Raw genomic sequence first — 24,321 nt, 5'->3', positions numbered from 1 at the left:
AAAAATTAAGATTAAATAAAGAAAAAGAGATAAATTGAGTTCAAATTACAATGTTTTCAGTTAAGCAAGTCATTGCATTCTCTAGCATAACAAAGTGACATCACATATGTACGGCAATAATTCACTTATCACTGAGAAGATGATCAGAAATTATTATAGAATTTGAATCTTTTAAAGTTTGAGTTTTACTTTAGAGAGTAAATTGTAATTTCTCACTATTTATTTCATAGGTAAGACAAAAAATAAATATGAAAGAAAAACTATTCAAAATAAAATCACACTTTATTCAAACAAATTCATTATTATATTGTGAAAGACTATAATTGTAAAATTAGAATATGGAAGACTACATTAGGTAGTCTCGTGGGTATCAGGACCACTATAGGGATATATTCAAAGTGGTCATGGAATACTTTGTCCGGCCTAAGCTTAGATAGGCGATTTCTCCACCATCAGTTACCTTTGCAAGGAAATGATGAAGGCATGGCATTTCCTCAAGCATCTGAACTGCACACCCGCCGCCGCCTCCCTGTCTCTTCACCTCCTACGCTCATCCTCTTTTTCTCTCAGTCGTTACTCCCCATCGCTTTTCTTTCTCTCTGTCCACACCACCGCTAGTGACCACTGGCCAGCACGTGGCCAAGTGAAAAATGGACATGCAAATTTTTCCACAGCTTCTTCTTCTCTGGCAGTTCATTCAATGGCTTCACCTGTTCCTGTACCTGCAAATTATGTTTCAGTTCTAGTTCGATGTCATAAGGACAATTCAGTAAGCTTTGTTCCTTTTTCTTTCTTATCTCTTTTCAGCATTTTGCTTGTTCTGAAAACTATACCGAGCCACACTAAGCTTGTTCGACCCTGAACCGGTTAAATTTGCTTTCAATAATTTCTATTTCGATTATTATTTATTTATTTATTTTTTATTTAAACATACTCCAGCTTTTGTGCGCGCCTGTGTGTGTGGATATATTTTCTAGTTCAATCGTGATTTTTTGCGGTTCAGAAATAAACTCATTTGATTAAACCAACTGAATCAACAGCTACCAGCTCAGTTTTTAAAAGATTAGTTTATCTTTAACCATTGTATTGCTGCATTTTCCCTCCCTAATTCAGTTACTCTGTAAATTGAAGAGCTAAATCAGTTGAGAACTTTTCAGGTGACCATGTCCTGAAATTGGTGTTTCATGGCTCATCCTATACCTTATTAGTGATTGTAGTGTTTGGAAATCTGATTCAGTTTTTGTTTGTTGTTTAGTCTGAGTTTTAGCCTAGTATTTGTAATATTGATGCTATTAGGATTTAGGTGCGTTTTGTTATTTAGTTAGTATTCATGATTGTTTGACACTTATTTAAGAGTCTTCTATGTGGAAAGAGGTATCAATAAGAGACTCATAAGACATTTAGCTACATTCGGAATCATATTATAGCATAAGAACTTTGTTATGCTGCCTAATTGTTTGACCATTTTCTTTATGCTGACAAGGATATGCTTGCAGAAGCTCTTTTAAGCTTTGGTGCAAGTTCTGTTACTATGAATGAAGATGATGTCTGTTCAGATACTGATGAGGTATGCTGTTACTGGAATCTTTTACAGTTATTTTATTTTCTGAAACAGAGTGTTCTTATAAAGGTTTATAATGCTTTTCGTTTTATCAATTTCATTTTGCTGGTTTTGTTAATTATTCATGACAAGGCACAAGGACATTGTTTGATCCCACTTAGTGGGATAAGGCTCTATTGTTATTGTTATTTGTGTTAATTTTAAACACAGATATTTATGATCGCATGCCAATGAATCAAACTTAGGTAGCCTATCACATTCCTTTTTCAGTTATGCAAGCTCTTTATGAATATCATGTTATTGACTAAATCAATTTGAGCTTGAGGTTTAAGCACATCTTCATTGATAAATTACATTGTTGTTCAGGAAGAGAATCTGTCCATGTACTATTGCTGCACTTTGCCACTTGGTTTAGTAGCATCATTTTTGGTGTATTATGTGCATGAATAATGCACCCAAGAAGAAAAACAAAAGAAGAAAGGAATAAGTTTATCTAATCCTGCGTGTTCCATATATATAAATTTCAGTCTTTATCACTAGACTGCTGCTCATACGATTACATATTTAATCATTCTCCCTGTATCAGGAATAAGTTTTCCATTCTTTATGATATCTATTTGACGTTTGACTGTATATTTGACAAACACCACTTTATGGTTAAAAGTTGTGGTTTTAAGGCACTCATTTTATGTGAACTGTTTCAAACACTTCTAAAACTCTGCAGATTTGTGTTAGTTCCATTTTTCTTGAAGGTGAGGATATAAATATGAGCATTTCACATGCTGCTGATTCTATTGGTTTGAAAGAGATACCAAGATATGAAGTTAAAATTATTGAGGAGGATGACTGGATGAAAGGAGCTCAGGTCAGTTTGCTTCTTTTCTAGATCAATATCATGAAGTTGTTCTTGTGTTGCTTTAGAAGATTGATCTAATATTCTACGCAACTTCCTTGCTATTGAAGTTCTGCATTATTTTGCTATATTCACATTTCTTCAGCCATCTAGTCTCTGTTCTATGATATTTGGCAAAGTTTTTCATGAGAAAAATGTCTTGGTATGCCTTTCACTCGAAGGCAGAGTAGCTGAAATTTTTGGGTGTTTCTTCTAGCGTTTCTGTCAAATCAATTTTGGAAGGGCACGAGTGAAAATCAGACAGGTTCATCTTTTATGAACTAGAAATCGAGTCAATGAGGCAATGATGCTCTTTATGAAATTGAGTTAGTCCCGAGTTCTAGCTGTGAAATTCTAACTGCTAATTGTTTGGTTTCTGTTTAATAGCTATTAAATTTACTGCATTCTTTACTTAGCATTCTTATTTGGAGAATGATGTTAACTGATAACTTATTCATATTATGGAAAACTGTCAGTGCGAGAATTTGTTACTGGAAATAAACTTACAAATTTTTCAATCCTTTCAGGAATCATTTCATCCAGTTGAAGTTACTGAAGGCCTATGGGTGGTGCCCAAGTGGATTACTCCACCTGTACGCATATCTCACACTTATTTTTTTGTCACAGTTTATCTTCCTCTTTCATTACAGATAATCTGTTGCTAAACTTCCTATAGTTGGTAATCATACATTGCAAATCTATTTAAGTATTGAATTTTTTGCATCTTGTTTGAATACCATTTTTAACTTTGACCATTTTTCTTCTTGTTTTCCCCTCATCCTTTTTGTCTGAGAACTGTATATTCTAATGAGCAATCTTGAATCTTACACAGGATATTCAAGCAATGAATATAATTCTTAATCCTGGACTAGCCTTTGGAACTGGGGACCATCCGACTACCAAATTATGTCTATTACTCCTACATGACTGTATAAAAGGAGGAGAACACATCTTGGACTATGGCACTGGCACTGGAATTCTAGCAATTGCAGCTCTAAAGGTATTTTATTGATGATCTGCATATGTTAAGAACTTAAAGTAAAATGAAAAAGCTATTTGGAACTGGGATACCTACTCCGGTTTCAGTTAGCTAGAATGCCTTTGCTGTACAGTAGAGTTCATTTTCATTCTTACTTTGTTTCCTTGAACATCTGTGTGTGGAAAGCTAAATATTATAACCGTCTCAATCATATTCACATATTTTAACTGTCTTTTTTTGGTTAATTTTTTGTGGTAGCTTCGACGTAAGATTTCTTTTTTTTTTCATAGCATTGATTAGAAAATACTTGGGTTATCAAATTAGTGAAAACTTTCAGGAGTTAATTGACAGAACATATGTCAGATATGAATTTTCAGAGACATTTTGATATGACATGTTCTGTACTTATTGGGCCTTATATAGGGTTTAGGGTTTAATTATCAAGTTAGTATAGAAGAGCATATTAGAGATGTAATAGAATCAGTTGAGAAATTAATCAAATGCTAGTTCAGGAAAGCAATTCTAAACCTTCTGCAGTTTCATATTCACCAATAATAGACCTTTTGCAGTTTGGTGCTGCCTTTGCCGTTGGAGTCGATATAGATTCACAAGCAATTGCATCAGCATCTGAAAATGCTACTCTGAATAACATCGGACCAGACAAGCTGCAACTGCATTTGATTGCAAGCCAAACTTCTTCATCCTGCAGGGATGACTGGCCATCTAGAGTTGTCGAGGGAGAAAATGCTTTCGAGATAGACAGAGTCACTCACAAGGATAAATATGATGTGGTCATCGCAAACATACTTTTAAATCCTCTGTTAAATCTTGCTGATCAAATTATCTTTTCTGCAAAGCCTGGAGCAATTATTGGTCTCTCTGGAATCTTAAGTGAACAGGTAGTTTAATAAATTCTCATTATCCATTTTCTTTATTTGGAATGCAGCCATCTCTTTGCTGCCAAATGCAGATTCTTGTTGGTGCAACTGCTTCGAATCACATTCTCCTCCTAAATTCATCTCCTTTGTTCCTTATGCAGGTCCAGAACATATTACAAAAATATTCACTATTCTTAGAAGGCATAGATGTGTCGAAAATGGATGACTGGGCCTGTGTGAGTGGCAGAAAAAGAAAGAATATAGATATCTGCTGATTCGTTGCTGTAGATGCTTGGTTTGGAGGTTTAACCTTTCTCATCCAATCATTCTTTGCCGTTTTAATGCCACCCAGAATGTTTTACAAGAAGCGGCTTTGAACCTGCCACTGCTAGCTGCTATTGACATTCTCTTTTAAATTATCAATGCTGCTATGTGTTTGGTTGTAAATGTTTATTTGGGAAGCAGAAATTAGAATCAGAAGTGTAGCTAGGCAGAATCCCTGCCTTAATGACTTTTAGGTCTTATAAAAAATCTGCATGTGTCCTTTTGAACTTATATTTCTAAATTTGAGAGAAATGTACATTGTCCCAAACATTTAAATCCAGCTACAAATGGCCTTAATATTGATGGGAGAAAGAGAGTTGTACCGCGCTTGAAGAAATAGATCGATTTTCTTTTTCATTTCCTTTTATACTCATTTTAATCTCTTCCCCTCTCGTGGTTTCTTGGGTGTCCACCATCCTCATGTTTGCGAATAATTTCTATTAGTCTAGCATTCTTTCTTTTCGAGTTCTCTTCTTTTTTGCCTTTTTCTTTAAAGTATAATATTATAGAGTCAAAAGGCTTTAATGGCAGGTCATAAAAAACCCGAAAAAGGTAAACCATAATAAAGGAGATGTTTTGTTTCATAATGAACCAAAGATCTCCTTGAGACTCGTGGCTCGTGGGCAACGGTTGAGTTGCTTCTATTGATTTTGATTTCAAAGTCACTGGTTTAATTCGTAAAATAGCTGTTAAACTTTTATCTTAGGCTATTGCGTACAATCCTTTATCGAATTCTATGCCGGATGCTTTGCCCTTTGGTAATTCATCATGAATTTTTATTAAATATATCAATGAATTACCTGAGGCAGTGCTGCGCCTAATGTATTTGTCATCAATCTCCTTCCCTTATTTGATTTATGTGATATCACGAAAACGATAAGATACAGAATACGTAATTAGACGAATTTTAAAATTTTATAATATATAGAAATACGTCATATATATAAAATATAAAATATGTTTTAGATAAATTATAATGATATTTTGATATTTTATTAATATTAATATATAAAATAATTTTTTAACTGTTTTTAATATCTTCTTTTAATTATTAAAAATATTTAAAATATTTTTTATTTTAATAAATAATTATATTATTTCTGAACTCATTTCAAGAATACAAATTAAAAATAAGGTTGGACATGTTGACATATGATGATATTTAGGTGTGTCCAAGTGTGTCTCGAGAAGAATTTTTTATTTTTTATTAAGACACGATTGGACATAGCAGGCACGCGTGCCGAACGAGTGTTGATGAGTGTCCAAGTGTGTCTAACAAAGAATTTTTTATTTTTTTATTAAGACACGATTGGACACAGCGGACACGCGTGCCGGACGAGTAAGGACTTATTTGATCTGAGTTCTATTTAAGGGTTTGCCGCTGGCCAATGGGTAAGGACTTATTTGTCATTGATCTGAATTCCATTTAAGTTCTATCCGCAGGCATCCAACTCGAACTAACCCGGTCGAGTAGAGTTGATTGCGGAGCTGGTTTTCGTGCGGGTCGGGTCTCAAGTCTCAACTCTACCCGACCAACACGCACCTTATATATGTATATGTTATATACTTATATAAAAGAATAAATGACCATTTGTACTCATGAAAAATGAAAACGCTGACATATGTACCCGAAACTAAACTTGTATCCACGCAAGAAGCCCTCCGTGTGACAAAAGTACCCTGTCTTTGGAGGGTTGGAGTGCCACGTAGGGTACTTTTGTCACACGAAGAGCATCTTGCATGGGTGTTAAACCAAGGACCTCTCACTTGGTACAAAAAAAAATTTAACCACTGAACCAAGATCATCAATTGATGACTTAACACGTCTTTTTTATATAAAAGCCAGTTCTATTTTAGTGATATATAAATATAAAATTATATCAAATGGAATGCTCATAGACTTACATTAATTTTATTTGTATTTGTGTTAATTTTAGTAAAAACTTTTATATAAAATTGAACATTCGATGTTTTATGTTGTTTATGGGATGATTGTGTTATTTGTGAGATAGTTGTATTGTTTGTATTGAATTTTTAATTTGCACGTTCATCAAGTTATATACTAATATTGCATCTTTTGGTAATCCGTGAGTAGAGTTGGATATCCACGAGTTGAGAACGGATAGAGTTAGAGTTGAGATTTACTCAACCCACGAGTAGAACAAGGTTTAATTTATGTAAAAAATTCAACTCGCAGTTAGGATTAAAGTTGGATCAAAACCATACCCTACCCTATCCATTATCACCCCTACCAATGAGTTGCTGCAAGTATAAGGCGAAATTCAAATTTTTAATAATTGTTTAGTAAACTAATCACTAGACAAACCTAACTTGATTAAAATATTCGGATGTGCTTTTTTTTTTTAATCAAATGAATACAATAACGTTGAACCTTGGGCATGCCTTTGTTGCTTTCCAGTTATAGTTATAGTGCAGAACATAAAGATTAGCATTGTTAAGATTCTATTTCTCAATGCGTTTGTTTTACTAACAGCTGGTATTACAGGAGCATAAGTTGTCATCATTGTCTTCACTTATGTCTATTCCTTCTACTACACTCCTTTCTTTACTAATTCTTCCTATGCTAATCTTATACCAACTTCAGATCTTAAGCCTCCTTTTGATGATTCTGTTTCAATCTTTGAACCTACTTTTGTTGAATCATTAGTTAGTTTGACACTAGAAGCAACCACTATTGTTAAGCAACCTATGTAGAAACACTTACAAGTCCAATTTGGTTAAGAAACAAACCTTAGTGTTAGCTCTATACCGCAAATTGGATTTTGATAATTAATAAATAGTAAATATAAGCTAAAATTTTCAATAATTCATTGCTACTGGTTTTCTCAATTCTAAAGTATTAAGGAATGTTTCTCTGAGTAATTATTGCAAACAAGGAATGAATAAGTGAAGAGTATTTGCAAATTTAAAGAATTAATATTATTAATACTACTATTAATATTAATTAAGAATTGAAAAATTATAAATTGTTTGTTGATTATTCAAATAAGAGATAAATACTAAATCAGTATCTAAAAGATTTAGGTGTTGATAAAATGATACCCAATAGATATTTTTGACAAAATAGTCTCTAAAAAAAATTAAAATTTGACAAGCGTACTTCTAAATTCGTCGGAGTACATTTTTGATGAAAACGATGCTGAGGTGGCCACCATGTTTTTGATAACATGGAAACTTTGGTAATGTACATACTTAGGTTGAATTTTGATTAATTAACCAAATCCAACTTAAAAAATCCCCAAATCATTTTATGTTTGTCCTAATTTCTCAACTAGATTTACAAAACTACCCTTATTACTAGTTACTATGACTAACTCTCTTATTTTTCACTTAAGAGTTAAACTCAAAGGGTACATAAAGAGTGAGAGACGTTGTTGTGAAAGTCGCTCTTGGTGGCAAGGAGAACGAATAATCGACATGAGAGCCATTATCCATTATTGAGCTTCGAGTGCAAGGGATTGCAAGGGATATCATCATGAGTCCGTTGTCTAGTGTGGACGACCTTATGCAAAGGTAGGTTTTGCTTCATTCCATAGTTTTATGTACATTGCCTCTCGTATTGAACGAGGAGTGATAGTTTTGGTAATTCACCATATTTGTTGCTTGTTTTTTTTTTCCCTTATAATGTTGCTATAGACGTTAAGGATGTAAATTGGTGCAGTATTTTACAACCCACAAACTAACCGGCAAGTGCACCAGGTCGTATCAAATAATACCTTACGTGAGGATCGATTCCACGAGGATTGATGGACTAAGCAACAATAGTTAAGTGATTGGCTTAGTTAGACACACAAAAAAGAGTGTTTTGGTATTCAAAGAGCATTAAATAGTAAATTAAGAATTTCAGAAAGCGAGCAACAATGAGTTAAAAATAAAATATTGGAGAAAACAGTTAAGGCTTCAGAGTTATCTATTTTTCTGGATTAACTTTTCTTACTAACTAATTTAATTATGCAGGATTTAATTTATGGCAAATTGTATATGACTAGACCCTAATTTCTTAGACCTTCCTAGTCTCCTCAAAAATTCATTAACTGCCAATTCCTTGGACAATTAATTCCAATTAGAGGGTGATAATCAATTTCTAGTTTATATGCCACAAAAACTCTAATTACCCAAGAAATAAAAGGATTATATGTCACATATCCTGTTAAATTCAGATAATTAAAATTTAGAAAAATTTATTTTCAAGCTATTGTTCAAGTATAAAGCTTTTCCAAGTTATACAAGAACTCAATTAGAAAAAGGGTCATACTTCCGTTCCACCCAAATTCATAAAATAAAGAGCAAAAACAATTCTTAAATTATAAATACATGCATAAATTAAAATAGAAAAAGTAATAAAATTAATCCATACAAATAGACAGAGCTCCTAACCTTAACAATGAAGGATTAGTTGCTCATAGTTCAGAGAAGAAAACTAAGATTCTGGTAAAATATACAGTGTTTCCATCTGATGGCATCTAAATTCCTATTTATAACTAATCCTAATAAATTTAAAATCTAATTATCTAAAATAAAAAATAATATCTTTTCCTAAAAATAAGATTTGAATTTAAATTCGAATTAATTAACAAGTCTTCAGCTGATGGGTGGGGACCACTTGTTTTATCCATTATGCAGCTTCTAATCTGTGTTTTCTGGGCTAGAAACTGGGTCAAAACAGCCCAGAAATTGCCCCTATCATTTTTTTGCGTTTTCTGCACATGGTGCATGTCACGCGTACGCGTTAGTCACGCGTATGCATCAATAGCCTTTTTCGCGAGTCACGCGGACACGTCGCTAAGCAAATCTTCAAATCACGCGTACGCGTCAGTCACGTGCACGCGTCGCCATGGATACTTCCAGATCACGCGCACGCGTGCGCGTCGCTCCTCGCAGCCATCTCCTTTGATTCTTGTGCTGCAGAAACTCCATCAAATTCAGCCGAATGCTACCTAAAATAAATAAAATTGCACAAAACTCAAAATAGCATCTATAGTGGCTAAAATATATTTAATTCTTAATTAAACTCAACAAATTAGATGCAAATTCACTAGGAAAAGACAGGAAAGATGCTCACGCATCACAATACCAAACTTAAAATGTTGCTTGTCCTCAAGCAACCAAAACTAATATAGGCTTAGGATGTGAATTTGCATGAGAATGAGAGTTCGATTAAGCTCATGTCTCTTTTTATAGTGGTGTTTTATAACTGTAATCCTGGATAGGTTTGGCATCTCACTCTCCTTTGAATCAGGAGGATGTCATTGTCATTCGAAATTAGAATCCGGATAATATTATAAATTCTCTGATCTTTATATTTCAGTTTAATCCTTGAACACAGTAAAATTTAGTTTAATTTATTTTTCTTTGGTGCTTTGCACCTTGAGCCTAGCCGTGACTTTAAATATTTTATCTCAAGGATTACTTGACACAAAAACACCACAAGCACTTAACTGGGGGACTCTCTTTGAGTCCTAATTTTTCTTTCAGTTACTCCCAGACAGTGGTGCTCAAAGCCTTTGGCATACTCTGTTAAACGCACTTGGTCTCGACTCTAAGTGTCTGTCTCAAGGATTATTTGACACAATCACACCACAAGCATATGACTAGGGAAACAACTCTTTGAGCTTTTAATCATGTCTGACCTCCCTAGTCATTGATGCTCAGAGCCTTGGACCTTGCTTTTATTATTTATTTATTTATTTATTTATTTATTCTTTTGTTGTTTCTTTTGCTTCAAAGATTAAATTTTTGTTTATTTCAGAGAAGTCATAATAATTCTCTAAATTTCTGTTACATCAACATTCTTTGATTCAAATTTAAATATGCACTGTTCATATCATGCATTCAGAATTACAATTAATACCACCACATTTAAGTAAATAAGACTACTCTTAAAATTAACTCAATTTCTCATGCAATATATCACTTTTGTATTTTTTTATTTGACTTCAAGCTCAGTGAGTAATACATGAGACATCTTTTTCAGAATTAAAGCAATTAAGAGAAAACTAAGCTAGACCTAGAATTCTCACTAATAAAGGATCATACAACAAACAAAGCAAAATAGCAAAAAATCGGAACATAACATAGAAAAAGAGGGGAGGAATAAAAAAAGAAAGGAACTCAACCACCTTAGTTATCCCAGCGGTCGCTTTATTCTTCAGGTTGTACTCCTCAGTGAAGATGATTTGCCTCCCTTTTGTGCCAGAAAACCCATAAACGCCGCGTCAACACCGAACTTAAAGGTTTCCTTGTTCTCAAGCAAAGAAGAACTGAAAATAAAAACAAATAGTGAAAGGAAAGAAAAATATAAAGATAAAAGAACAAGAGAGAATTAGGAGTAGGAGAGAGAGAAAGAAAAGTGAAAACTGTGCGGCGAAGGCGACGCGTACACGTGCAGCACGCGTACGCGTGGGTCGCGAATTTTCTTAATGACGCGTTAGCGTCAGGCACGTGTTCACGTGCCATGGGTTTTGTGCGATTTGCGCGAAGCCGGCCATGCGCACACACAACTCTTTGTTCGCGTGGCTTGGGAACCAATAATTTCATACGACGTGTTCACATCATGCACGCGCACGCGTGGAGAACCATTTTTGCAAATGACGTGCATGCATCAGGGACGCGTACGCGTGAGTAAATTTGTGCCTCTGCCCAAACAATCATTTACGTCGGTTATGCAGGTCACGCGTACGCGTCAATGACACGTACGCGTGGATGGCGATAATTGCAAACGACGCACACGTGTGTGGTACACGTACGCGCGGTCATGTTTGTGTGCCAAGCATGGGTCCAGCGCCACTTCCGCGCAACTCTCTGTGAAATTTTGTTTTTCACGCACACATGATTGTCGTGTTCGCGTCAGCGACGCTTGCATGTCGTGTGCTCTTCTCTTTTTTTTATTTACTTGAGGTGTTCGGTTCCTGGAATAACATAGCTGCATAATCAGAGAAACAGTAAAAACTCAATAAAAATCAAATAAAAAAAGGAAAAATACTACTATGAAAAATAGCTAAGGATACGAATTTATCGGGTTGCCTCCCGACAAGCGCTTCTTTAACGTCACTAGCTTGACGTTTAGCTCCTCTAAGGAGGAGGATCATAGGGGGCTCAGCTCTTCACCCCTTACTTTGAACTTCTTTTCTGTGTCTTCATAACGTAGCTCAATATGCTCCAGAGAGAGGATTCTTATTACTGTATAAACCCATGCTGGATTGCTGGTCAACACCACCTTCATTCCTGGGGAGAAACCTTCAGTGGGGATCTTTTTGTTTCTCCATCCTCTGGATACTTTCTTCTTTCTGGGAACCTCCTCCTTAGTAGATGATGCATTCCCAACACCAAACTTAGGTTTGATGTCAGGAGAAATTTTATTGATTATTGCCAAGGGAGGTTTGAGCTGCAGATTCTGCTGTGTATCATCAGGGTGTTTTTGAAGGGTTGGATCAATAAGCTCAGTCTGCATGCACCTCTCTTCTTCACCTGTTGAATGTATATCTTTGAAGACATGAAAGACCAGTTGCTCATTATGCACTCTAAGCACTAATTCACACACTTCTACATCAATCAGAGCTTTTCCTGTGGCTAGGAATGGTCTTCCTAGAATTATAGAGGCATTCTCATCCTCCCCCGTGTCAAGAATCACAGAGTCTGCTGGGAGGAAGAACTTACCCCTTCGACCAAGATATTCTCCACTAATCCGTATGCAGGTTTCATAGATTTGTCTTCCATATGTAATGCTATCTTTGTGGGTTGTGCCTCTTGAATTTGCAGCTTCTTCATCACAGACAAGGGCATTAAATTGATGCTTGCTCCCAGATCACATAACGCTTTCTCAAAGGTTGTGCTTCCAATGGTGCATGGAATTTGAAAGCTCCCTGGATCTGGCATCTTCTTTGGTAAGTTATTCTGAATGATGGCACTACATTCTTTAGTCAGGACCACTGTCTCATCTCTTTTTAAAGGCTTCTTCTTTGACAACAGTTCCATCATGAACTTGGCATAGAGAGGCATTTGTTCCAAAACCTCAGCAAAAAGAATATTGATTTGCAACTTTCTAAAAACTTCCAAGAACTTTGAAAACTATTTGTCCTTGGTCTCCTTTTGAAGTCTCTGAGGATATAGCATTTTATTCTTATACTCAGGAGCCTTTGGCAAAGTAGGATAAGTGTCAAGAGAATCTGGGAATGGGTTGTCCGCACGCTTTGGAGGGGTGTGCTCTATGTCTCCCTTCTTCTCCTCTGGAGCTTTCTTTTCAACTAAATCTTCATTGGCCTTGGTCTTAGAGCCAGCTACTTTACCACTTCTCAATTGAATAACCTTGCAATCTTCTCCTGAGTTCACCAATGTATCACCTTTAAATGTACTTGTAGACCTCTCAAGTAATTACTTGCTCAGTTGGCCCATTAGCACCTTTAAGTTTCTAATGGAGGCTCTAGTTTCCTGCATAACTTGTGCTTCCGTATTTGCCACTTGTCCACTTATCACGGTGATAGCCTTGCATTCGTCTCTTGGATTTGGAATTGTGTTACCCGGAAGGCTATTAGTGGTCCTCTGATCAATCTCATTAACTTTCGTGGCTAATTGACCCATTTGAATCTCCAGGTTCTTGATGGATGCTCTGATTTTCTGTCTAAAACCTGTCAATATTGCTTTCAAATCATTGTTCTGTTGGAAACCGCCCTGAGAACTGTTGTTGAAGTTTTGAGGTCTCTGAGGTTGATCCCTCCATCCAAAATTTGGGTGATTCCTCCATCCCTTGTTGTATGTCTTAGAATATAGATCATTGTTGGGATTCCTAGAACCACTCCCCATGTAATTCACCTGTTCAAAAGAAGGTTAAGCATAATCATAATTATCATTTTGCATAAAATTACCTGCCATGTCATAGGAGATTTCTTGTGGTGAATTTTGTGTGTTGATAGCTGAGACTTGCATGCCACCCATCTGTTGAGTAAGTAGATTTATTTGCTGAGACATCAGCTTGTTCTGAGCAAGAAGAGCATTAACAGCTTCTACTTCTAACATGCCTCTCTTCTGAGGGGTCTCAGAGTTCACAGGATTCCTGTTAGATGAGTATAAATATTGGTTGCTAGCAACCAATTCCATAAGCTCAATAGTCTCCTCCGATGTCTTCTTCTTGTGCAATAAACCTCCTACAGAATTATCTAAGCACATCTTGGACATTTCACCCAAGCCTTCATAAAAGATATCTAGTTGTGTCTATTTGGAGAACATGTCCGGAGGACATTGCCTAGTCAGTAGCTTGTATCTCTCCCAAGCTTCATACAGAGTTTCACCATCCTTCTGTCTGAAGGTCTGAACCTCCACCCTAAGCTTAGTTAGTTTCTTTGGTGGAAAAAATTTAGTGAGAAACTCAGTAACCACCTTGTTCCAAGTATCCAAACTCTCCTTAGGTTGAGAATCTAGCCATAGCTTTGCTCCATCCCTCAGAGCAAACGGGAAGAGCATGAGTTTGTACACCTCTGGGTTTACTCCATTTGTCTTCACAGTATCACATATTTCCAAAAAATTAGAAATAAATTGATTTGGGTCTTCATGGGGAAGACTGTGATACTGGCAGTTTTGTTGTACCAGGGTGACTAATTGTGGCTTCAACTCAAAGTTGTTTGCAGCTATAGGAGGCACCACAATGCTTTTTCCATATAGATCTGCGGTAGGAGCGGAGGAAGAGCCAAGTACTCTCCTTTGTTGTTCATTCCCATTCGGGTTTGCCACATTGGCATTATCAGCATCATTAGGATCCATAGTGGATTATGCAGCCTTGTAAAAATCTTGCTTGTTGTAAACGTCGCCTGAAAGTTCTTTCAGGTTCAGGATCAAAGTTTATGAGATGTTCTTTATCTCTGTTCCTGTGCATAAACAAACAGAAAATAAGAAAAGATGGGAATCTCTACGTCAGAGTGTAGAGAATTCCCAGTGAGGTAACCTGTGTAAAGAAATAAAATAAAAATAGTAATTATTCTAAAAAAATTGAAAATTAAAAAATAGAAAAATTAAAAAAAGAAGTTTTAGTGCTAATTTTTTTTAAAATTTTTTTATTAATTAATAAAAAAAGAAAAAAAAGGAAAGAAAACGAAAAAAAGGGGGAGGGGTACGAACAAAAGACAAAGAGAGAAGAAAAGAAGTTTTTTTTTTTACGAAAACCAAGTAGTAAAAAAAAAGATAAAACGAAACAGGGGGTTCATGGAAAATAAGAAAAAAATAAAAAAAGAACAAATGAAAAATAAAAATTAATAATATTCAAATAAAACTAATTAGAAGGAAAATTATCTAATCTAAACAATCAAACAACGGATAGTTGTCAATCACAATCAATCCCCGGCAACGGCGCCAAAAACTTGGTGCAGTGTTTTACAACCCACAAACTAACCGGCAAGTGCACCGGGTCGTACCAAGTAATACCTTACGTGAGTAAGGGTCGATCCCACGAGGATTGATGGACTAAGAAACAATGGTTAAGTGATTGGCTTTGTTAGACACACAGAAAAGAGTGTTTTGGTATTCAAAGAGCATTAAACAGTAAATTAAGAATTTCAGAAAGCAAGCAGCAATGAGTTGAAAATAAAATATTGGAGAAAACAGTTAAGACTTCAGAGTTATCTATTTTTCCGGATTAACTTTTCTTACTAACTAATTTAATTATGCAGGATTTAATTTATGGCAAATTGTATGTGACTAGACCCTAATTCCTTAGACCTTCCTAGTCTTCTCTAAAATTCATTAACTGCCAATTCCTTGGTCAATTAATTCCAATTAGAGGGTGATAATCAATTTCTAGTTTATATGCCACAAAAACTCTAATTATCCAAGAAATAAAAGGATTATATGTCACGTATCCTGTTAAATTTAGATAATTAAAATTTAGGAGAATTTGTTTTCAAGCTATTGTTCAAGTATAGAGCTGTTCCAAGTTATACAAGAACTTAATTAGAAAGAGGGTCATACTTCTGTTCCACCCAAATTCATAAAATAAAGAGCAAAAATAAATCTTAAATTATAAATCCATGCATAAATTAAAATAGAAAAAGCAATAAAATCAATCCATACAAATAGATAGAGCTCCTAACCTAAACAATGAAGGATTAGTTGCTCATAGTTCAGAGAAGAAAACTAGGATTCTGGTAAAATGTAAAGCGTTTCCATCTGATGGCATCTAAATTCCTATTTATAACTAATCCTAATAAATTTAAAATCTAATTATCTAAAATAAAAAATAATATCTTTTCCTAAAAATAAGATTTGAATTTAAATTCGAATTAATTAACAAGTCTTCAGCTGATGGGCGGAGACCACTTATTTTATCTATTCTGCAGCTTCTAATCTGTGTTTTCTGGGCTGGAAACTGGGTTAAAACAGCCCAAAAATTGCCCCCAGTGTTTTTCTACATTTTTTGCACGTGGCGCATGTCGCGCGTACGCGTCAGTCACGCGTACGCGTCAATGGCCTTTTTTTGTGAGTCACGCAGACGCGTCGGTCACGTGGACGCATCGCTAAGCAAATCTTAAATTACACATACGCGTTAGTCACGCGCACGCGTCGCCATGGATACTTCCAGATCACGCGCACGCGTGCGCGTCGCTCCTCGCAGCCATCTCCTTTGATTCTTGTGCTGCAGAAACTCCATCAAATTCAGCCGAATGCTACCTAAGATAAATAAAATTACACAAAACTCAAAATAGCATCCATAGTGGCTAAAATATATTTAATTCTTAATTAAACTCAACAAATTAGATGCAAATTCACTAGAAAAAGATAGAAAAGATGCTCACACATCATAAACCCTTTCTTTTTTGCCACTATCAAAGAACTAGGGTTGTGCTTCTGGTTTATTCATTACATGTTCCTTTGGCTATTTTTGAGATGGATCTTGTTATTTCATTTGTCTATCATCACATGGGTTCCTTGCAAAAGGATGGGGAGGGTAATGTGACATATGAAGGGGGGTTTAGTAACTGAGATACATAGGGTGAATGTGGAGACATACAATTTATTTTTTGTTGAAGGGCTATTTCTAGACTTGGGTTACAATAGCTATAATGAAGTATATTAGTTGGAACCTGGTCCAGATTTAACCAAGGAGTTAGGGTTAGTTATGAGGAATGTTGATGTTATGAGGATGTGCGAGATTACTCTGAAGAATGATAATATTGTGCATTTTTATTTTGACCATCCTATTGATGACAATCCTGATATTATTGAGGAAGAGGTAGTCTTTGAAAGTAGTAGTGAGAGTGCATATGAAATCAATAAACCAATTGATAATGTGGATGATGTTGCTATTACTAATAAAAAAATTAATGAGACTAATGGGAAATTAAATGAGGATGTTGTTAGAGTGAATGAGGTGAATGATGGTGTGACTGAGACCATTGCTAAAGTTAATAGGTCTGCTGAAAACATGAATGAGAGGATAGAGAAAGTAAATGATGAACATGATAGAGTAAATGGTGTTGTGAATGAAGGTGTAAATGGAGTTATGAATGAAGGTATGAATCAGGTAAATGAGAATAATAAGACTGAAACAACAACAACTTCATAAAAGGGCGCTAAAAAGGTTAGAAAGAGGCATCCTAGACCACCAAGTGGACTAAACCAACAAAAAAGGCTAGAAAAACTTATGTAAATGAGAGAGAAACTGAAGCAGAACATGACAACGATGCCAATGAAAAAGTTAAAGCCATTGCTTCTCATAATGCTAATGAGAGTGGTAATTTGGAGCAGCTATTTTGGATGAAATCAGGACAGAAGAGAATGTTTCAGAAAATATAATAGGTATATTTGTTTAATTTTGTTTAAACAGTTGTTGTAAAATATATTGCATCATTTTCTAAGCTAAATGACTTCCTAATTTTTTGTAATTGGTTTTGTAATAGAGGATGATGCACAACAAGCTAAGAATGCAAACAAAACAAGAAACCACCCAAGGTCTCAACCTTCTGGATAGAGAATTGTCTCTAGAAGGGTGAATGAAACACCAAGGATTGAGGTGCCTAATTTAAACAGAGAAGCCAGAGAAGATGAACTTAAAATGTATCAATATGAGTCCGAAGAGCTTTGTAGCCCACCTGAATCAGATGACAAAGGAAAAAATGTATTTCTTCAACATAATCCCAACACGCTTTATGGTCAAATTGCTCTGGAATTGAACATGGATTTCGAGACCATGGAGCTATTCAAAGCAGCAGCGATAAAGTACAACATACAAATTGAGAGATAGGTTTTCTTTCTTAGAAATGAGAAGAAAAGATGCAGGGTCATATAATATGATTCCAACTATCTTTGGCTGTATTACTGTGCTAGGACCAGCTATCCACCATCATTTCAGATAAAGATATTTGTACATGAGCATACTTGTCTAAAAAGTAACAAACATAAATCAACCTCATGTGCAGGGTTGTTCAAAAGCTGGTATCAAAGCTCAGAATTCATCCTCACATGTTGCAAAAAGAGGCATAGGAGTGGTTTAAGGTGGAGTATGACATTTCTGTTAGTCAGAAGATGATGTATAAGGCAATGGAAAAGGCAAAAGATGTAATCGAAGGCATGGAAAAGTAATAAAGGCTAATCCTGGGTCAAGAAAAAACATGGGAACCACCCGACAACCAGTTGGATTTCCAAAATTTTAAAACTTGTATGTTTGTTTGGCTGCTTGCAAGAATGACTTTAGGGTAGGGTGAAGACCTTTTGTTACATTGGACGGGACATTTCTGAAAGGTTACTTTAGAAGACAATTGGTGATAATCGCTGCATAGGACGTGAACAACCAACTGTTCCCAATTGCATATGGGGTTGTGGATGCTGAGACAAGAAAAAATTAGAGATTTTTTATTGAGGAATTACATGTCAACATAGGAGATTATAGGGAGAATTGCTAGATTTTTATGTCTAACCAACAAAAGGTGTTGTAGAAATAGTAAATCTTGATTTTTGCCATATTTTGTTAAACTATTTCATCATTAGCTTCTAATAACTTGTTGTATTCGTCGATATAGGGACTAATTCTAGCTTTACAAGATGTGATTCTGGGTGTTTCACATCAATTTCGTTGCATGCACATGTGGAGAAATCTGAACAAGAGGTGGAAAGATAAATAGTTAAAGGAAGCATTTTGGCAATGTGCCAAAGCAACCATCGATCAGGAATTCAATGATGCCATGACCAATGTGAAGAGGATCAATTCAAATGCTTGGGAGTATTTGTCAAAATTTGAGTAGGTAACTTGGTCAAAATCAAGGTTTTCCGAGTAATCAAAGGTGGATAAGCTCACAAGCAATAATTGTGAGTCATTTGAGAGAATAGTATTTTAACAATGCTCGAGGAGCTAAGGATCTACATCATAAAGACTATGGTTATGCATAAGGATGCACTAATGGCATATATTGAAAAACTGGCATCAATACAAGTTAGTTGGGTTGAAAAGGAGAAGAGGTAAGCTAACTATTGGGAGGCACAATGGGATGGTGATGATGAACATAACCAATTTAAAGTTCGAAAGTAAAAACATAGAGTAAGAGTCAACACACATGAGAGGTCATGTTCATGTAGAAAGTGACGGCTCATTGGCCTATCTTGTTGTCTTGGGATTGCAGCTACCCAAAGGAAGAATGAGAAGCCTGAGTATCTGCAACTTATTTGCTATTATAACTTTTTGTTAATTACAATGGGTTTTGGGTACAACCTTGCTTTATATATTGCATCTTTCTGATATAACTTTTTTTAAAAACAACATTGTCATCTATTAAGTTTTCTCACATCAAAGCAACAATAACTCATTCACAAAAAGACATGATTAATTCATGATTCAAAAAAATTACATACATTGTCAACAATACAAAAGTAATGAAGTGTCATTGTTAAACACCTAAATTTGGCACCATCTACCTACTCAGTCAAAAAAAAAAAAAAACAAATTTGAAGCTAGACTTAACCTAGTTAACATACAAATGAAAATCAGAAGCAACTCAACCATCCTAACGTGCTCATTCATTTCATTAACCCCAGGCATCACCATTATCATCTTATCAATCTCCAAACCATCTCCACACTTGTTAATGATTCTACTCTTCTTCTTTGATTCTACATTGTCCACCATCTTGTTGTTCTCTGAAGATCCTTCTTCTTCCATACACTGTTCATGTATTTCATCTAATAATTGAAAATACCTACACCGTATTTTTTTGTTCCAACCAGAGACAACGAATTCACATATTAGAAAAATATTGAACACCAAAATTGAATAACCATAGAAAATTAAATAATGAGAGAAAGTGGATTTTTTCATTACATATGCACAAACATTCGAATCTTACCTTCCACATAAGGCATCGCCAAAATTGTAAAAGACATGGTCACACATCTCCTCAATGTTTTATTCTTGAAAGAAAAATTGGTAATAAAATATACAAAGTGGTAATGAATTCAATGCCCATGGGCGACTATGGTAAATTAACATCAAATGATCAAAATTAATTTAGATACCTAAGATTACTTGAAGATTTGTGCAGATTCGCCTTGCATCCAAGAAGAAGAAGGACATGTGATACTTGAATATTGAATGTTCAAGACATATGACCAGAAAGGTAACTTTCTTCATCAAGCTAAACAAGTATGATGGAAGATTTGTGATATTCGGTAATGATAGAAAGGGCAAATTCATTGCCATAGAAAAAGTGGGTAAAGATTTTTCTACCTTCATTGATAATATATTTTTGGTTGATGGATTGAAGTATAATCTTCTAAGCATTAGTCAACTTTGTGATTTAGGCTATTGGGCTATTTTCAAAAAGTTAGAATTCTTAGTTTTGAACGAAATTTCTGGTAATGTATTGTTTGTTGCTAAGAAGTGCGATAATGTATATTGTCTCACTCTAGATAAACTAAAAGAACAAAATATAGCATATGAATTTAGAAAAATGGTTTTGGCACAAGAGATTGGAACATGCAAGCATGTTTAAATCTCTAAGCTAATAAAAAAGAACTTAGTTAGAGGTCTTTCTAAAATTAGGTTTGACAAAGACATTACATGTGATGCTTGTCAAATAAGAAAATAAACAAAAAATTATTTTAAATCAAAAGAAGATGTCTCAACTAAGAGACCTTTGGAGTTGCTACACATTGATTTTTATTGTCCTACTAGAACTCAAAGTCTTGGAAAAAAACACTATGACTTAGTTATTGTTGATGACTACACTAGATTTGGTTGAGTTTTCTTTTGAGCTCATAAGAATGATGCTTTTTCAGCCTTTAATATTTTCTGTAAAAAGGTTCAAAATGAAAAGATTTAAAAAATTCTTCTATTAGAAGTGATAATGAAAAAAAAATTAAAAATCAATATTTTGAATTCTTTTTTGATGAATTTGGTATTTCACACAATTTTGTTTTGTCTTAGAATACCTCAACAAAAAGGTGTTGTAGAAAGAAAAAATAAAAGCCTTCAAGAAATTACTAGAGTAATGCTTTATGTAAGTGATGTACCTAAATTTTTTTGGACTGAAGTTATGAATACATCATCTATATATTTTAAATAGAACCATCATTAGGAAGTTTTTAATGAGCTTTGGAAGGGAACTCCTCCTAATTTTAAATACTTTCATATTTTTGGTTGTGAATGCTTTGTTTTGAATATAAAAGATAATTTGAAAAAGTTTGTTTCAAAGACATATGAATGTATTTTTGTTGGATATTTAATTTCTATTAAAGCCTATAGAGTGTACTACAAAGACTCTAGGACTGTTGAAGAAACTATGTATGCTACATTCCGTGAATAGCAGAAATAAAGTTGAGAATAGCAGAAATGAAGTTCAAGTCCAAGAAAAATCAGAATCTTTGCAAGCTGTCCTTGAAACTGATACAGCAGACAATTCTGCAGGAGACAATTTTATTTTTTCTCCTGCAACTGTAGAATTTTCTAGAAGTTCCAGCAACTGCGAACCGACCCAGTTTGAATCTATTCCTAAATCTCTAAAATCTAGAAAGTGGAGATTCATGAAGAACTATCCACAAGAGTTCATCATTGGAAACACATCACAAGGTATCACAACAAAATCTTCTTCTACAAGAAGAATGGAAGAAAATAATTTAACACTTATTTCTCAAATTGAGCCTCAAAAATGTAAATGAAGCTATTGATAATCCTTCTTTGGTCAAGACCATGGAATAGGAATTGCAACAATTTGAGAAGAACAATGTGTGAACACTTATGCCGGGTCCAAAAGGAAAGAAAGTGACAGGAACCAAGTAGATATTTAGGAAGAAGTTGGAAGAAGACGGAAGCATAGCTAGGAACAAGGCAAGATTGATGACTCAGGAGTATGACACAAGAAAAAGGACTAGATTTTGATAAATCCTTTGCACTAATGGTTCAAATGGAAGCAATTAGGCTTCTCCTAGCATATGCTGTTCATTGTAGTTTTAAACTCTTTCAAATGGATGTGAAATATTCCTTTTTAAATGAAATTATAGATAGAGAAGTATATCTGGTCTAGCCTCCCATATTTGAAAATAAAGTTTTTTCAAACCATGTTTTTAAACTTTCTAAAGTACTATATTGCTTAAGATAAGATCCTAGAGCTTAGTATGAAAGACTTAGTTATTTTCTTTTGAAAATTGATTTTCAAAAAGACACCACTGATACTACTCTATTAATTAAAGAATCTAATGATTTTTTGTGCAAATATATATTGATGACATTATATTTGATCCGGCTGATCAATCTCCATGCGTTGATTTTAGCAAGCTCATGACAAGGGAGTTTGTCATGAGCATGATGGAAGAAGTTAACTTTTTTCTTGGACTTCAAATTAAACAAACTTCTAGTGGTACTTTTGTATATTAAGAGAGTATGCCAAGAAATTGGTAAAGAAATTTGGATTGAAGAATGCCAAGCCTATGAGCACTCCGATCCATTCAAATTCGAAAGATGTAGATGAAACTAGATATAGAAGAATGATTGGTTCTCTCATGTATCCTACTTCATCTAGACCTGACATTGTATAAAGTGTTAGAATTTGTTCTAAATTCCAATCATTACCCAAAGAATCACATATTTTGGTAGTTAAAAGAATCAATAGATATATTCATGGTACATCCAATTTTGGTTTAAGGTACCCTAGGTTTGATGATTTTTTTGCTGTTAGTTACTGTGATACAAATTTTGCTAGAGATAGAGTGGACCAGAGAAGCACTTATGGAATCTGCTGCTTTCTTGGAAGATACCTGATGAGCGGATAATTTATACGCTTTTTGGCATTATTTTTAGGTAGTTTTTAGTAAGTTCAAGCTACTTTTAGGGATGTTTTTATGTTAAATTCACATTTCTGGACTTTACTATGAGTTTGTGTGTTTTTCTGTGATTTCAGGTAATTTCTGGCTGAAATTGAGAGACATGAGCAAAACTCTGAGAAGGAGACTAACAAAGGACTGCTGATGCTGTTGGAATCTGACCTCCCTGCACTCGAAATAGATTTTCTGGAGCTAAAAAACTCCAAATGGCGCGCTCTCAACGGCGTTGGAAAGTAGACATCCAGATCTTTCCAGCAATATATAATAGTCCATACTTTATTTGGAAATTGATGATGTAACGTGGCGTTGAACGCCAAGTACATGCTGCTGTCTGGAGTTAAACGCCAGAAACACGTCATGATCCGGAGTTGAACGCCCAAAACACGTTATAACTTGGAGTTCAACTCCAAAAAAAGCCTCAGCTCGTGGATAGATCAAGCTCAGCCCAAGCATACACCAAGTGGGCCCCGGAAGTGGATTTATGCATCAATTACTTACTCATGTAAACCCTAGTAGCTAGTCTAGTATAAATAGGATAATTTACTATTGTATTAGACATCTTTTGACAGTTTAATCTTTTGACTTTGTAGTCTTTGATCATTCGGTCTCTTGATCATTCAGGGGATTGGCCATTCGGCCATGCCTGAACCTTTCACTTATGTATTTTCAACAGTGGAGTTTCTGCACACCATAGATTAAGGGTGTGAAGCTCTGCTGTACCTCAAGTTTCAATACAATTACTATTACTTTCTATTCAATTCTCTTTTATTCTTATTCCAAGATATACGTTGCACAACACTTTGATGAATGTGATGATCCGTGACACTCATCATCATTCTCACCTATGAACGTGCGTGACTGACAACCACCTCCGTTCTACTCTAGACCGGGCGCATATCTCTTAGATTCCCCAACAGAATCTTCGTGGTATAAGCTAGATAGATGGCGGCATTCATGAGGATCCGGAAAGTCTAAACCTTGTCTATGGTATTCCGAGTAGGATTCTGGGATTGAATGACTGTGACGAGCTTCAAACTCCTGAAGGCTGGGCGTGATGACAAACGCAAAAGAATCAAGGGATTCTATTCCAACCTGATTGAGAACCGACAGATGATTAGTCGTGCTGTGACAGAGCATAGGACCATTTTCACTGAGAGGATGGGATGTAGCCATTGACAACGGTGATGCCCTACATACAGCTTGCCATGGAAAGGAGTAAGAAGGATTGGATGAATGTAATAAGAAAGTAGAGATTTAAGAGGAGCACAGCATCTCCATACGCCTATCTGAAATTTCCACTATTGATTTACATAAGTATTTCTATCTTATTTTATTTTCTTTTTATTATTAATTTTCAAACTCATCATAAACCAATTTA

At 35.1% G+C, this 24,321-nt stretch overlaps 1 protein-coding gene across 2 annotated transcripts; it reads left to right on the top strand.

Moving 5' to 3' along the window:
- The first annotated feature begins 381 nt into the window (after positions 1 to 381).
- Positions 382 to 4,914, top strand: LOC112790127 (uncharacterized). Of its 2 annotated transcripts, none has more exons than XM_025832374.3 (7): positions 382 to 769; positions 1,497 to 1,567; positions 2,286 to 2,426; positions 2,981 to 3,046; positions 3,286 to 3,453; positions 4,002 to 4,331; positions 4,472 to 4,914. In XM_025832374.3, the coding sequence occupies exons 2-7, from the start codon at positions 1,532 to 1,534 to the stop codon at positions 4,583 to 4,585; spliced, it is 855 nt and encodes a 284-aa protein (XP_025688159.1). In that variant the 5' UTR covers positions 382 to 769; positions 1,497 to 1,531; the 3' UTR covers positions 4,586 to 4,914. The 2 variants fall into 2 exon arrangements, with proteins under 2 accessions (XP_025688159.1, XP_025688157.1); XM_025832372.3 differs by having other exon boundaries at positions 384 to 769; positions 1,484 to 1,567.
- Positions 4,915 to 24,321: the final 19,407 nt, after the last annotated feature.

The sequence above is a fragment of the Arachis hypogaea genome, chromosome 3 (assembly GCF_003086295.3).
Source record: "Arachis hypogaea cultivar Tifrunner chromosome 3, arahy.Tifrunner.gnm2.J5K5, whole genome shotgun sequence".
NCBI lineage: Eukaryota > Viridiplantae > Streptophyta > Magnoliopsida > Fabales > Fabaceae > Arachis > Arachis hypogaea.
The sequence above is the reverse complement of the archived record's forward strand: the minus strand, read 5'-3'. Positions and strand labels throughout refer to the sequence as shown.